This window comes from Papilio machaon, chromosome 21 (genome assembly GCF_912999745.1).
Source record: "Papilio machaon chromosome 21, ilPapMach1.1, whole genome shotgun sequence".
NCBI classification, from domain to species: Eukaryota; Metazoa; Arthropoda; class Insecta; order Lepidoptera; family Papilionidae; genus Papilio; species Papilio machaon.
In genome coordinates this window covers 3613514-3628400 of record NC_060006.1, presented here as the reverse complement: position 1 = coordinate 3628400, position 14887 = coordinate 3613514, and the positions used below count along the sequence as shown (strand labels likewise).

Sequence of the window (14887 nt, the reverse complement as noted above, 5' to 3'; positions counted from 1 at the left end):
GAAGCGACTCTATTCCTTTATATGGTATCGTTTTTTATTCAGCCAGTTATATCTACAATTTTTTTTCACGCAATAATGATCTTTATATCTATTTACGCTATGTGTGTTATTTCTCTGTACTTTAAATTAAGCTACAATATTGTGCTCAGTTCAATGTAGGGTTTCGATTGTTATGTATTGTTGTCTCTATCTTTTCTAAGAGGATGAAAGGGATAACAATATGTCCTCTGGTATACTGGGCATAATAATTACTTATTACTAATTGTAAAGCCAAACTGCATCTTGTAACGCTCTATCCTAAACCACTATCTATTTATTTATTATTATTATTTATTATTAATATATAAATAAATAGAAAGCGGTTTATTATGTTGATATTTTGAGCATTATCTAAGAAGTGTACTGGATTAAAATTCTCTAGATAACACTTGAAAAATCAATATAATTCGCTATTTACTATCAATAAATATTACACTTATAAAGACATTAAGATAAAAAAACGGATTAAACTAAATCTATTAATGATTTACAACCGTACAAAGAGACGTTAAATTCACTAAGGAAGATCGTTAGTGTAGAATAAATATGAGAAATTAACAAGAAAGGATGTTTAATGTTATTCGACAGTCTTAATCTTGATTTTTTTTGTTATAAGTGTAATGTTTGTCGATTAATGCTAGAGGCTAAGTGAAATTTAGTTAAGTAACTGTTTCATCTTTGAAATAACGTTACCAGTGACTATGCCATAGAAATTGTTATGATTTACTCAATAAACTATTAAGACGACACATTCTTTTTTTATTTTTCATCATCATCTCCTTGACCTTGTTCCACTTACGTAGGGTCTACCGGTCCTACCTCTACCGGTGTACCTCCACACTCATACTTAACGTTTTCTGTTTTTTTTTAAAACCTTTCATTTTATTATTTGTATATTTTGTATTATAACGGATAAAGTTAGGAATAAGTTTGTTAGAGGAAGTTCGAAAGTAGTGGAAGTGATAGAGAAATTAAAAAGCAGAAGGTAAACGTGTTATGGTTATTCAGAAAAATTGAAGGATGGCTACAAAGTAAATAAGACAGAAGAAAGTATGGATGTATGAAGAAGCGTAAGAAGGGACTGAATTGAGATATAACGGCTGATAGAGATGTATGAAGGAGTAGTACTGTACCTTCACACTTATTTACATGTACTGACAATTTAAATTCTATGATTTACAATTTTAATATATTTACAATATATTTTATCTTTGTGGCATAATGTCAATAGCTTCTTGCGACCTGACAATAAAAAAATTATTTTGAAATCTGTCAAATGAGACAAAATAAATAAAATATAAATAAGAATTGTGGAAAATTTATAATGGATGTATAACCAATTGGGAGAATAATTTACAAGAAAAATAGTGTGTAAGTTTTTTTGAACATACAAATATGAAATAACTGAAAAAGTAATTTTTTTTTCTAACAATTTCAGGCTGGTAATGGATTTCGAGTCGGTTGCATTGGGTTTATTCTTTTATATAATATTTGTTGCACTGTGTTAGTATTGCAATTAAATATTAAGTATTATTTCTTATTAATTTGTACAATTTTACGATGATTTTCTTTTAATATTCCAGTAATACTTGTTAATGAAATTTTTTGCAAAAGGGCTTGTATAAATAAAGTTCGGCGCGTTGCTAATGGAGAATATAATGAAAGTTTAACTAAAATACCTCCAAGAATAATGAAGTACACTTGCAAACCAATTACAAAACCACCAAAATGCAATCCTGGAAATAGAGATGTAAATTACACGATCGTTACATAGGTTTAGCAACTCGACACTAGATGGCGGTAGTAATTTTGTTAGTTTATTTTATTATTTAATTTATATGTAAATGTAATTAAAAATGAAACACAATTATTCTTACAAATTATTTACTTAAAATTATTTAAGTCAAGTTTTATTAAAGCGCTTTTTAAATACAGTACTGTAATAAATTTATACTCAGACATTTTGTTGGTCACTTATGTAAACGTTTATCTTACTTAACTAAACTTATTTTTAAATCACTTTCATCTCTTCTTTGCATACATTTTTGAAAAAAATCATGCAATTCAAATACACTTAAACAATAATCACAGCTAAATTTATTCCTCTGGGAAGATCTTATTCATTGGAACTTTGTCGAATATTTTATTCGTGACATCTTGAAATACCGAACTAAGACTTTTTTCATATGATTCCTTCAATTCGTTGAAAACTAGGTCGGAGTTTTGATTAAGGAATCTGAAATTACAAAATAGACTTATTAAGGCGCCATCTAGCGACTAATAGGACATTTACAAGTATTAATTCGTATAACAAAACCTAGATGGCGTATTAAAAAAATTGCTTACTTATTCATGTTGTCTCCCAAAGCCTTGTCGCCGTTAAATAAATTGGAGAAATGCAGGATAACCCTCTCAGGAATGAATTTGACCTTGTAGTCTTTTATGTGCATGTAAGTTTCACCGTCCTTTATTACAGGTTCACCGATCAAATCATGTTTTACAACCAAATTAACTAAAAAAAAAAAACAAAGAAAAACTGAAAATGGTCACTATTATACTTAATGATTTTCCTATACACTACAAAGAAAATAAAGAGTTTGAACACTGCAATTTGAATTGCAACTGCAATACAAGCGTGGATTGGAATAACGCTACTTGGTAATAGATGGCGCTGATGACAGATTTTTATAGAATCCTTAAACAATCGATAATTGCAAAATTAAATTAGTTGTCGGTTTGATCTAAAATGAACTTTTACTGTTTCACTTTACGTACCCATGGTTATGTTTGCAACTCCTTTACCCTGGATAGGAAGGACTAATATTCTTCCCTTCATCACATAATCGGCGATGAAATCCATCTTAGGTGTTATTGAATCTGTCCTCAATCTGTAATGCTTGAGATCTGCCCTGAAAAGGTAATTTGAAAACATATCAGTTTTATTACTCTACCTGTAAAATAGAAATATAAAAAGAACAATCCTAAAACATTGCTCTGCATTTTCTTGCAGGCGCAACATATATCAAAATTTAATGATTTCTTTATATTAATGTTATTTTTATAAAATTGTTTTCGTGTCTTAAAATTTTACATCTACAAAATTTTTCATTAACATTTAACTGATCGTATTACTTGTATGACGTAAGACGGGAGTCCGTAAGTCCGTGCAACTGTATGTTGTGGTAGACCTGGCTGATGACGACCGGCCCCGCGCCCGTCTCAATGTTCATACCGGACACCAATAATGGCTCCAGTGGCGGCACTGATAGCGCTGGAATACCTGCAAATATAATTTTACAACTTGCGTATACAATTATTTGCTATGCAATACCATAAGGAATCTTTTTATACTGCTTGTTTTTTAAAACACATGTTATAAGCCACACTTTTACAATCAGATGTATATCTAAAAAATTGCCATTAATCTCGCCAGTTGTCTTTTGGGTTTTTAGGCTAATTTATATACTATTTATAATAATTTCTGTGGATCTTTTTATTATACATAATCTAATTTAAAGGTGTTATCGATCCGTTTGTTTACTGAAGTGTTATAGGAGTAGTTAGTCGCGATAATTGACCTTTTAAATTAAATTTGGCTCGTGTTTTACATTTTTTTCTGGCATTAATCGAATACAGGCGTCAAGTGGAAGCCATTCCACGTTTCGTCTGATGAGTGTACATGTCAGTGGCCTAATTTACATACGATCCCTTTCCACCCTTTTCTTATAGTGATATGATGGGATGCGGTTGTGGATCTATCAAAAGAGAGGACGCGTAGGAAGAGGAAATATCCTCTTTTTTGAGGTTTTTCTTTTCTGTGTTTTTCGTCAGTTGATTTAAGGTAAGCAACGCATCTTCAATTGCAGATGTCCGTGGGCAGCAGTCGCTTCGCTATTTCAGCTATTCAGGCCGCTTGCTCGTTCGCCACCTTATGATATTAAAAAAATACTACTTACATCTGTGACTACTTATTGTGTGTAAGTTTACCTTTAGTCATTCTTCGGAGGGCATCGGGCACGGCTCCCTTAAGGCAGTCATTTAGCTTGGCGTCCTTCTGGCGACATCTGGTGAAATCTTCCGCTGCAACACATGACACGTTACTACGCAACTGAGGCGTCTGAGGCAACTGAGACGTGTTGCAACGTCACTTTATGACGATATAATAGCCCGACTTTCGTTGCGACATTGTTTTGGATTTTATGGAAGACTTTAAGCTAAGCTTTCATAATGTCTACGAAATAGAGCTTATATGTGCAACGCAAGATGTTACTGGTTTTCTGAGAACTACGTTTAGGGGTTGATATAAGAATTATAATAGCAAATCGATGGTTCCTATATTACGTAAATAATCTCAAGGAAGACTCAATACAATGTTTATTTATCTATGTATTAATGATGGAGTGTCGGTGTCTCGGGGGTTACGCACTTGACTTGCAATCTGCAGGTACTGAGTTCGAATCCTGCCATATACCAAATGTTTTTTCGATTTACATATGTACATTTATCCGACGTTTTTACGGTGCACGTTGCATCGTGATGTAACCTGCAGATATTTGAGAAGAAATTCAATGATATGTGTGATATCAACCAACCCACGCTGGGCCAGCGTGGTTGACTATGGCCTAGTCACCCCTAACTAAGCTCCGACCCCTTAGTGGAGACATATAGTGAGCTGATGATGAATGAAGGAGTGTAATATTCATCGTAAAACAAGTATGACACATCCATTTTTTAGGACATTGTCAGAATATTAGTCTTGTCAAGTAGTCTTTGTTGTTTTTAAACAATTTGCTTTGTTACATTAACAACCATTGCACCTTACAGCTATATAGGTACAATTCGTTTGCAAAATCTACGTCTAAAATTGGCATGACAGTAGGACAATGCTCTAAAGAGGCCAGATACGAAGGTCCCTATTGTGCCGTCTTCGTAACACATCGTGGAACACATATTAAAGTTGAATGAGTCATATTTGTTTAGATTACCACGTGGTTAAGAGTATTAGATGTACACATTGGCGCCGTCGGAGAGGGGGGAGATGCCCAGCTGTTTATTTTTAATTATTAAAAATTCTGACTTATAATGTACTAGCTTTTGTTCGTGACTTCCTCCACGCAGAAATTAACAAAAAATCTTAAATACAAGCCGATATGTTTTTCTAGATTATGTTGTACATTCATACCAAATTTTAGCGAGATCGGCTCAGCCGTTCTAGAGATATCTTCTAACAAACGTCCAAACTTTCGCATTTATAATATAATTAGTGAGATAGTAGGATTTTATTCTGGTTGATTAACAGTTACCCTTTAAAAGTGATTACATTGAATTGCAACGACATTAAATTTACAAAATATATTTACAACCTCTCTGTTCACTCATTACTCTGTGGCCGACCTTGTAACGGATTGTGTTGTCGACCGTACGTACAGTCAGCGACAAAATCTCGTAACACTTGTAATCGTTACATTACAATTACGAAAGTTACTGTAAAACAGAACTGGCGGCAGTAATCGCCATATGCATTAGAAAAGTTTTAATTTATCATAATTTTGTCGTCAGGGAAAATAAAATCCTAACATGTATTTTTTATATCTTAAGGTGGCAACGACCGAGCGGCCACCTAAATTCGATGCTTCTGATTTATGTTTCTGCTTTAAGAAAACATAGTTAATGTTATTTGTTTGTACTCTCACGTTTACTCTGTGTTACTCTCACGTTTTACTGACATTATTCCGAAAAAAACTAAGTTAATTAACAATATGTGTTAAATGTTAAAAAGTGAGAAAAATATATTATTATAATATAAAAACTGATTACTAGTGACATTAAAGACGCAATCATCTCTTAGGCTACGCTAGCGCTACGCATGCGCTTCGCTTTTGGTGTTTATGTACGCATGCCTTAAGACTGGATCGTAATACAAGATCAATGACCATATCTTGGTTTAGTGTATAACTAAAGTTCAGTGTTCCTCAAAGTTTCTTTACGGAAGCTACGACAGATCAACTTTCTAACGTAACTAGATATTTAAAGAGAGGTTGTTCACTATATCGATGTATTTAGTTACAAATAGCAGTTGCCCGCGACTTCGTCTGCGAGCAAATAAAAACATCCAGTAATTATTATGGCACCCGGGGATAGTTTAGCTTTCCGACAGTGAAAGAATTTTTCAAATCGGTTCAATAGTTTCGGAGCCTATTCGATACAAACAAACAATCAAATTTTTGCTCTGTATAAGTTAAGTAAGTTCTACTATGACGGCAGAGAAAATGTGTAAAAATATTAAAAAAACAAAAGAAGATTGCTTTGTAATAAGTGTAAATATGTTTTTTTTAAATTGTAGTTTTTTTTTTAAATGTAAAGCTAAAAGTTATTGGCATTGACCTATCCCAATACTATACAACTTTCAGAGAATTTGTTAGCGTAATATTGAAAGTGAATTACGTAACTGCAGTGAAATTGTACGCTACGGTTGAGTGTTCGATGTTAGTTTTAACCAGGAAATTAAATAAATCAATCTCAATGCTAGTTACATTAGCAAGAGTCGAATGGAAGGACTTTCCACTACTTTTAACCCGCATATGGTGACCAAGTGAGATGAAATCTATCGGTTACTTCTGGTAAATTAAGAACTGTATAGCATACTTTTTTTTTTTAAATAACTTATTTTTTTGTTTTAGAATAGAAAAGAGAGTGAAAGAAGCGCGACGAAAGTTGAGAAATCTTCCAACGTGAACTTCGCTGGAATTGCAATCATAATTAGAGTTTAATACTTCATACATTGAGTGCTCATGTTTAATAATATTTTTCAGAAGTAATTCGATAAACAATTTTTTAAATACTTTTAATCATAAAGTTTAACATTTATTATGAATACACAGTTCTTATTAAAATGATTAAAAAAGCATCGATAAAGAATGCTTTGGTACCGAAATAAGATGAAGTGAAGCAATGATCGTCCCGTAATCCGAATGGGCCGGTGTTGCCACACGTGCGAAACGGCAAGGTCATCACACCGTCATGTTGCATAAACATTGCACCGCGGTCACGTGGCCGCAACGCAACGCTGGTAGTGTGGACATGTCTTTATAAGGGACTAGTTGACGCACATTAGCCGAAATTTGATCATAATTCACAATATGTTTTTTATTAACAATCGTTTTATGCATTTCTTCTTCACACAAACCGGGTGCAATGTTTTTTCATTTACGTCTATAATTATCTTCCATTTTGGAGAAATGTGACGTTAACTTTTTATAAATTATAAAATCAATGAAAGTTTAACACTGAGTAATCAATGTAAGTCACTGAGGCTAAGTTTAAGTTGGATTTAAAATAGTTACCGCATACCACCTCTACCGTCAGCATCAAAATGACGAAAATCATATAGTCACAAAAATCCACAGCTATAGCCTGTCCATGTATAGAGGTCAATAATCTGAAGGTTTAAAAATAGATTTCAAATAGCAGCTTACAGATGTGTAAAACAAATGAATCTTGCTAAAACAAGTTCAGACAAATGTTTTCGTAAAGCGTTTCCTCACAACCAGTGTGGAGAAAGAGTTGAAAGGCTCATCCATATCGCAATCAAATATTTCAGCACAGTCTGACATACGATAAGAGCAATTTGCTGCTGTATTTTTGCACGACAAGAGGTAATACATATTTACAAATAGTTTGATTATGAAGGTTATAACCTACTGTCAATAAACTAAACTTTTGTAGACAGAGGTATCATTGGTTTCGTATTCTTCCTTGGATTTTATACAGTTAGTAAACTGATTACAAGTTGTCATAATTAAAATGAGAATTTAAAGGTTATGAAACTATGTAAAGAAATACAATATCGAATATTTAAAACCTAAAAGAGTAAATCAAACAAGACATAGTCATATATACAGTCGAACCTGAATAAGCTAGAAACCTTTATAAGCTAGAAAAATATCTCTGTCTATTGAACTCTCACCTATTCAGGTTCGACTGTATTTTAAATCGAAGGGGTTAGAAGTGATTTTTTTTCGTATAAACTCATATTTAGCTTATAAAATTATTTTTTAAATAGACCTTTATAATTAAAATTTCCACACTACGATTCTATAATACGATGCTATTGTTTTTAACATTTGTAACACAGCTTTGTATGGGAAACTACAAACCACTTTATGTTTTGTTGCAAGGCCATTCTGAAGCAACACAAGCATTCTAAAGGAGTCCATTCATAACAAGCAGTTACAATATTAAGAAATTTGAGTTTTATTGTTGGCGTATGCAGATGTTGAAAACATGCTGTGACAATATCATGCACAAGCTTCTTAATTTACATACATATTATGAAAACTTAAAGGTTTTAAGGTTCAATTGTTTTGAAATATATAAAAAACGATTAGCAGATGTTTTATAACAGGGGTGGTAAACCAGCAAATCGCGATCGACCGATCGATCATAATGAAGCAAAAAGATATATAACGTAACCAAGACGCTCAGGCGCAATGCTACACTGATATAAGTAGGTATTAATTAATTATATTTTTCCCTTTTAATAAAATATAATCATTTAACACTGATACGCTATTTCATTTTAGATCACAAGAAGTTTGTAATTGGTAGATCGATTTCATCAGTAGATATCTGATCAAGTTGGCAACTACTGTTCTATAACAACAATGTTGATTTTTTTCAATGTTGATAAATATGTGGTGGATGTATGGAGCGTCGGTGGCTCAGAGGTCAAGCACTTGATTTGTAATCTACAGGCTCTGTGTTCGAATCCCGCCATGTACACATTTGTATTACATGTACATATATCTGACGTTCTAAGGGTTATGTAAATCCAAAGATATGTGTCAACCAACCCGCACTAGGCCAGTGTGGTTGACTATGGCCCAGTCACCCTTAACTTAGGGGCTCTTAGGGCTCCGAGCCGCTCAGTGGGGACATATAATGAGCTGATGATGATGATAAGTATATATAAGAATTAGGAGAAGCTATTAGTTTAATATAATTAAGTGACTAATCAGTTGTAGAATTACTGTTTCAAGGTCATAACAAGAAGCTATTGACACACAATGTGACCATTAGTATTCAACACAGGATATCTTCGTCTGCAGAAAGATGAAACCTCATTACAATAAAACACAAAGGGAATGACTTGCAAATGACATATAAATATATAATTAATTGCCAACTACGGTATTAGAAAACGTTGAAGAAAAACCCTTTCCAGCTTCCGCTTAAAATAAGCGTGATTAGAATAGAAAGAGACTATTAACAGATCAAGCTTTTTATCTATGCTTAGCGAGTCCGGAAAAAATTATGGGTTTCATCTGTTGAGTATGTACAAGCGAAAATTGGTCTGTTAACTTGAACTTAATTTCAACGGAGTAAAACTCAATTTTTTTTCTATATCAAAAGGTGGCAAACGAGGAAACGGCCACCTGGATTCGCCGCAATAGCGAGGCGACCGTTGCCCATAGTCATCCGCAAATGCAGATGCGCTGCCTACCTTTAATCAACGGAGAAGAGGATATTTCTCCTTCCTATGCGTCCCCTCCTCCGCCAAATCCACTTCCCCTTCCCATCCTTTCCTAATAAGAAATGGGTGGGAAGGGAAAGAGGACTAAAATTAGGCCTACGGTACCACACTCATCAGACGAAACGCGGAATTGCTTCTACTTCACGCCTGTCTTCTGTGTGGTCGTGGTATTGCACCGGTCGACCCGGCCAATTCGTGCACCCAACAAATATTGTTGTTGCGGGATCTACCACTGTCAAATTATGTATTTCGGAAATCTAATGTCTCAAGTATCGGACCAAAAACACTATAGAAGGGTTAAAAGGTCAGAAATGAGTCACGGGTTCAAATTCTACTCCTATATATGTTAAAGTAGTTAAAAAAATTGTCATGAACAATGAAGTGATTTCGTAAAATTAAATTTCGCTTTAAAATAATTTAAAAATTCAACTACGCTTTCTGTCCACGGTTTTTATTAACTTTTACTTTCATTCTATGAAACATACATTTTAGAATGCTATCGTTAAAATTATTTTATAATATAACTGTAATGCATAACAAAATTATTGCGTAACAAATACGTTTCAATACAAGGAAAAATTTTCAGTCATTGAAGTCGTTGAAATCTTTACTATGGGAAGTTTTGTTTTACCCACTTTGTGTTGACACGAAAACATTAATGGGTTTTTTAAATTGATTAATTTAAAAAGGAAATAGATTTTATTTATTTGTCAATCACATATTTATGTACTTACTTACATTTTTAATATATAGGAACTAAATTATGATCATTGACAATCCCCAAATTACCCTCTGTACGACATGGGTTGATTTTTTGACTTCCCTTGATCCTTTCCTTTATATCCTTAAAAGCATTCAATACAACATCATTTATCATGGTATACTTTTTTGACTACAATAACTTAACATTCAAATATCGAACTTCGAACATGGAATCATTGGGCTTAGTACGAAAATATGCGATAACCGCCTTCGTATCGTCATCTTCAATGATGTTTTAATATAAATTTTGTCGACGAAGATACGATGGCGTTTGGCACAAATATTCGTGCTATGCCCAAACATCATAGCTATTCGCAACAACGAGTTTGCAATAAGTATTTTAATAAAACTGATAACAACTGCGGGAGAGACATCAGAGTCAAGAACTTAAATTAAAAACGATTAATACACTTGTTTACAAGAAAAACGGACGACATTAAATTGACCATACTCGCTGTATGCGTAGTCCATCTACTAAAGGTCAGTCGTTAGTTCTATGAACATTGAATTTTAAAGACAATGCAACGATTTACATTCCACAATGCGTCCACCTCGAGGACGTGGCTCTCTTCAATCGATTTAATGTTTTATAATACGACCTTTCGACTATACGGATGGTATAATGAGATGTTTGTCCATGGTACAAGTTCAAATACTACCATTAAACTAATGGCCTAGTGTTAGGATTACCGATGAATGTGTTATAGCGTATTATCTCTGAATAGATATCAAAGTGCATTCGGTCCGAGTTTACTCGTATGGACGTCCCAAAAAAACAACAAAAGACAACATTTTAGAAACGGTAACAACTCTATAGAAAGAATTCTCATTTCTACTGTTAAATAAAATAAATAAAACAATATCTCCTAATGAGTTAAAAAACAAAAACAAAATATAACACATTAATGACTACGATTCTATTTTTTTGGAGACCAAGAGGAATGATTTTAAATTACAAAAAAAGAAAAAAAAACTTCTCATAGCGGCCAGTAACTTTGTTATAAAGAGTTTATACACCGTTATTAAAATAAAATAGACATGCAATGGACTCTATGGAGTTTACAAGCACCTATATTGAAAAGTTTACTTATTCCAAACTCGCAATCCTAATGAATAATTCCCAACTTACGCTCAGTACGGTAACATTACGATCACTTGTTACGTCTTCAGTCATGTAATAGTATTGCCTAGATGTTTTAAATTCTAATTGCGTAATATAAATAGGATCAAAAATACCGCTGTGAAAGGCTTACATATTGGTCTCCGGAATATGATGTTAAAGTTGCAAAAAAAAACAACTAAAAATTATACATATGCTTATTAGATTAATACGTTAGGAAAGAGTTTAATAAAATAAATGTCATCACTAAATTGAAATTAATAAATAAGTTTTGGGATTTAAAAAAATTATATAAAAAACAATTTAAAACAGAACCGTTCTAATCTTATTTTTAAATACCATTTGAGAAATATCCCGACATTGTGATTCTTATTTATAAGAATAAACTAGTTAAATTGAATACTTTAGTTATGATAAACCAAAACTGAAAAATGATGGAACATTCAACACCTTCATCTCCGAATGTAGTAGCTTGGTATTGGTAACTTAAATAGATATTTATGAAATAAACTATGCAATGATGGATATATGGATGGATGGATGGATGGCAGGGTTTGTGGACAAAAGCAATATTTAAGAATACATTTGGAAACGTTAAGAGAATTGTAAAAATTTAAAAAGAAAAAATTCTTTTATTGTATATATTTAAAAATAAAATACTACAGTAAATAAACCCCGTAACATTTCTTAAGTATATTTTTATGTTTATACCTCTACAGTACTAAAAAACAAAAAAAAACTTACGCAATAAATTTTCTCCTATCGCCAATGTTGTTATTGAAGCGAAAATAATAATCGAATTCTTCATTTTTATATTTTGTCTCACAGATAACTAACACACCGAAAACGTTCGGAAATAAAAGCGAAAGTGACAGTTACGATGTAATGGCGGCGTACGACTGAATTCGCGCGCGTTTTTCCCTCCTATTTATTTACTCTGCATTGATTGCAGAATCATAATATACGCAAACAGGCCCGTTCTTGTGACAGATATGTTGATGACACTGAATTATTTGTATATAGGAAAAATTTATTTAAATTGTGTTAATATTATTTTTAAATAATTTCTGAACTAATTTTAAAAAGAGATATCTATGATTTTTGGCGACTACCATCCATCGAATTAGAATGAAAAATGAAAGTCATATAGTTTCTTTTTTTTGTGTAAGGTATACTTAATGCAAGAATAAGAAACATTTTCGATAAAAGTTTTAATAAATAAGTCAATAATCAAACCCGGAACTAATATATCCTAAGCAAAATTAATTACTAATGAACCACCTTGTTTTTATTATTATCCTAAAACTATTTACATCACAGATAAATTATCTTTTCCTTGACCTATGACACATAGTTTACTTTACTAGAAAAGATTCTTAATAAATAACAAAAAAAAACTTTTTATATAAATACTCTTCCTATAAGCACAAAAAAGTCACGTATTGTTATGCCATTTATTTTTTTATGTTTATCCTTTTTTATTAAAGAAATATTTTTATGCCAGTGTCAAAGTTTAATACTTGGAAACGTGTTTTTTTCCTTAAAATTCATGGTAATATGAGCTAGTTATATTGACAGTGAATACAAATGGTGTATAACTAGGTTTTGAATTGCGCAAACTTGATATGACTATGTCTATGGTGTACTTGGTGCATAAAAAAATAATATAATCTCCGGTTTGTACTGTCAACATGGTCATAATAAAAACATTGTTATAGATAAGAAATTTATGAGGGTTAACAGTTTCAATTCTCAACAACTCAAGGGTGAGATTTTTTATAAAGGAAGAAATAAAATAATGCAATTACCTTGTTTTTAAGAAAGTAGAACACTTAATATTGTCATCCAAAAGAAACAAATTAAAAAAGTAATGTACAAAAACTCAATTTATTCACAAAATGTTATATATTTAATAATATAAATTAAATACAAATTAAAATATTCTAAATAACACATTTTTACTTTATTACTGGCCAAGTGCTTTATTTAACTTTTTAAAAATTAAATAATTATAACATCTTCACTATCTATACAATCATATTTGTAACTTTGTATATTTTCAAATTCCTTATAACCTTTTTGGTATCTTAATGCAAAAGAATTACTTGGTTGTGTACTATTAAACAATGAATTTCCATCTGTATTCAATTTTATAAGTCCAAAGTATAAAATGTCTGGATTTACATTATTAATTTCATTCCTTCTCTCCTTAATTATAAGAGGTTCTTTTACAGGGAGCATTAAAATCATATCTTGTACTTTATTATTTAATTTCACCTTAGCTTGTATTGTACCGTTACAAGATTGTGATACTCTAGTCTCATCTAAAGGTAGCTTACATTCAATACATCTAATATTATTTTGATAGTCAGTGTTTAACGGCACTGGAAATAATCTTTCGTTCAAATAGAATCTATATAAACATTTATGTTCACCTAAACTTGTTGTACTAGCTTTTGTTTTAATTCTAGATTTAGCTGAATGGCATTCAAAATAATTTCTTCGACGAAATTCGTTTATTTTTTTGATATTATCCTGTTTTTCTAAATTGTAATATCCCATTTCTTCTGGTATAGTTTCCATTTGTATCTTGTATAAAATATCTTTTGATGACTTTGGCTTAGATAATGTAACTTCAGATGTCTCTTTTATAGTACTTAATGGTTTTATTATGTTTTTACTTTGAGATGCATGAACTGACTCAGTAGATAGAGCAAAATTCTCATTTTTATAGTACTGTTCAATAGTTTTATAGTTTATTTTTGGTATATTTCTGGGTATTTCTTTGTTTAAGTTTTGTGAGGAAATGTGTGCTTCTTGAAAGCTTCTTGTTATAGCAATATTTTCATTTCTATGATGTATATTTTTATATTCAGGTTTATCAATCACTTCATCTCCACATTTCTTACAAATATCTGGTCTTGATTTAATTTTCGCAATATTCTTGTTAAATGTTTGATCGGATTTTGTTGTTTTTCTTGGCTTCGACAATTGTTTGTCTGGGTGAGTTAGTATACTAGTGGAACAACTTTTCTTGTCGTTTTTGTGTTCATTATGAATAATGGCTTGTGATGGTACAAGTTTTCTCAATGTTTTCGGTCTAAACACAAAAGGATTACGCCTTACAGGCTTAAACAAATTGCATTGATCATCAAAGTGTTGATTCAAATACGATTTATTGTTCATTTTTACAAACAAACGTCACTTCACTCTATTTATCAAACTGTCAAAGTTGTTGTGTAAAATAAACCACGTTACCATGACAACAAAAATGTAAAGAGCTTAATATTTTTTTAAATAATTGAACAGTAAATAACAAACTTTTGATAAAAAAATACTAGTACTGTTTTTATTTTTATAATAATTAATCTGACAATAATTTTAGTGCCATCTAAATGAATGAGTATAAAAATATAAATTTAATTTTAATACCA

General features: G+C 31.7%; 2 protein-coding genes across 2 annotated transcripts; both read right to left on the bottom strand.

Moving 5' to 3' along the window:
- Window positions 1-2123: 2123 nt before the first annotated feature.
- LOC106712612 (protein takeout) lies at window positions 2124-12367 on the bottom strand. Its single transcript, XM_045683224.1, has 6 exons — window positions 12198-12367; window positions 4027-4119; window positions 3172-3319; window positions 2815-2948; window positions 2386-2551; window positions 2124-2275 (listed from the first exon to the last, which is right to left on the bottom strand). Exons 1-6 carry the CDS (start codon window positions 12259-12261, stop codon window positions 2137-2139), a joined length of 744 nt encoding a protein of 247 aa, XP_045539180.1. The 5' UTR covers window positions 12262-12367; the 3' UTR covers window positions 2124-2136.
- A 1087-nt stretch (window positions 12368-13454) lies between these two features.
- LOC123722195 lies at window positions 13455-14657 on the bottom strand. The gene has a single exon (XM_045683275.1). The coding sequence runs from the start codon at window positions 14637-14639 to the stop codon at window positions 13455-13457; it is 1185 nt and encodes a 394-aa protein (XP_045539231.1). The 5' UTR covers window positions 14640-14657.
- Between the last annotated feature and the right edge of the window lie 230 nt (window positions 14658-14887).

Bases quoted from the DNA above. Each gene is read 5' to 3' on its own strand.
- LOC123722195 (XM_045683275.1), bottom strand. From the start codon at position 14,639: ATGAACAATAAATCGTATTTGAATCAACACTTTGATGATCAATGCAAT.
- LOC106712612 (XM_045683224.1), bottom strand. From the start codon at position 12,261: ATGAAGAATTCGATTATTATTTTCGCTTCAATAACAACATTGGCGATA. The intron at 4,120-12,197 runs GTAAGTTTTTTT...CATGTGTTGCAG, and splicing joins GATAGGAGAAAATTTATTGC to CGGAAGATTTCACCAGATGT. The intron at 2,276-2,385 runs GTAAGCAATTTT...TTGTAATTTCAG, and splicing joins TTGGGAGACAACATGAATAA to ATTCCTTAATCAAAACTCCG.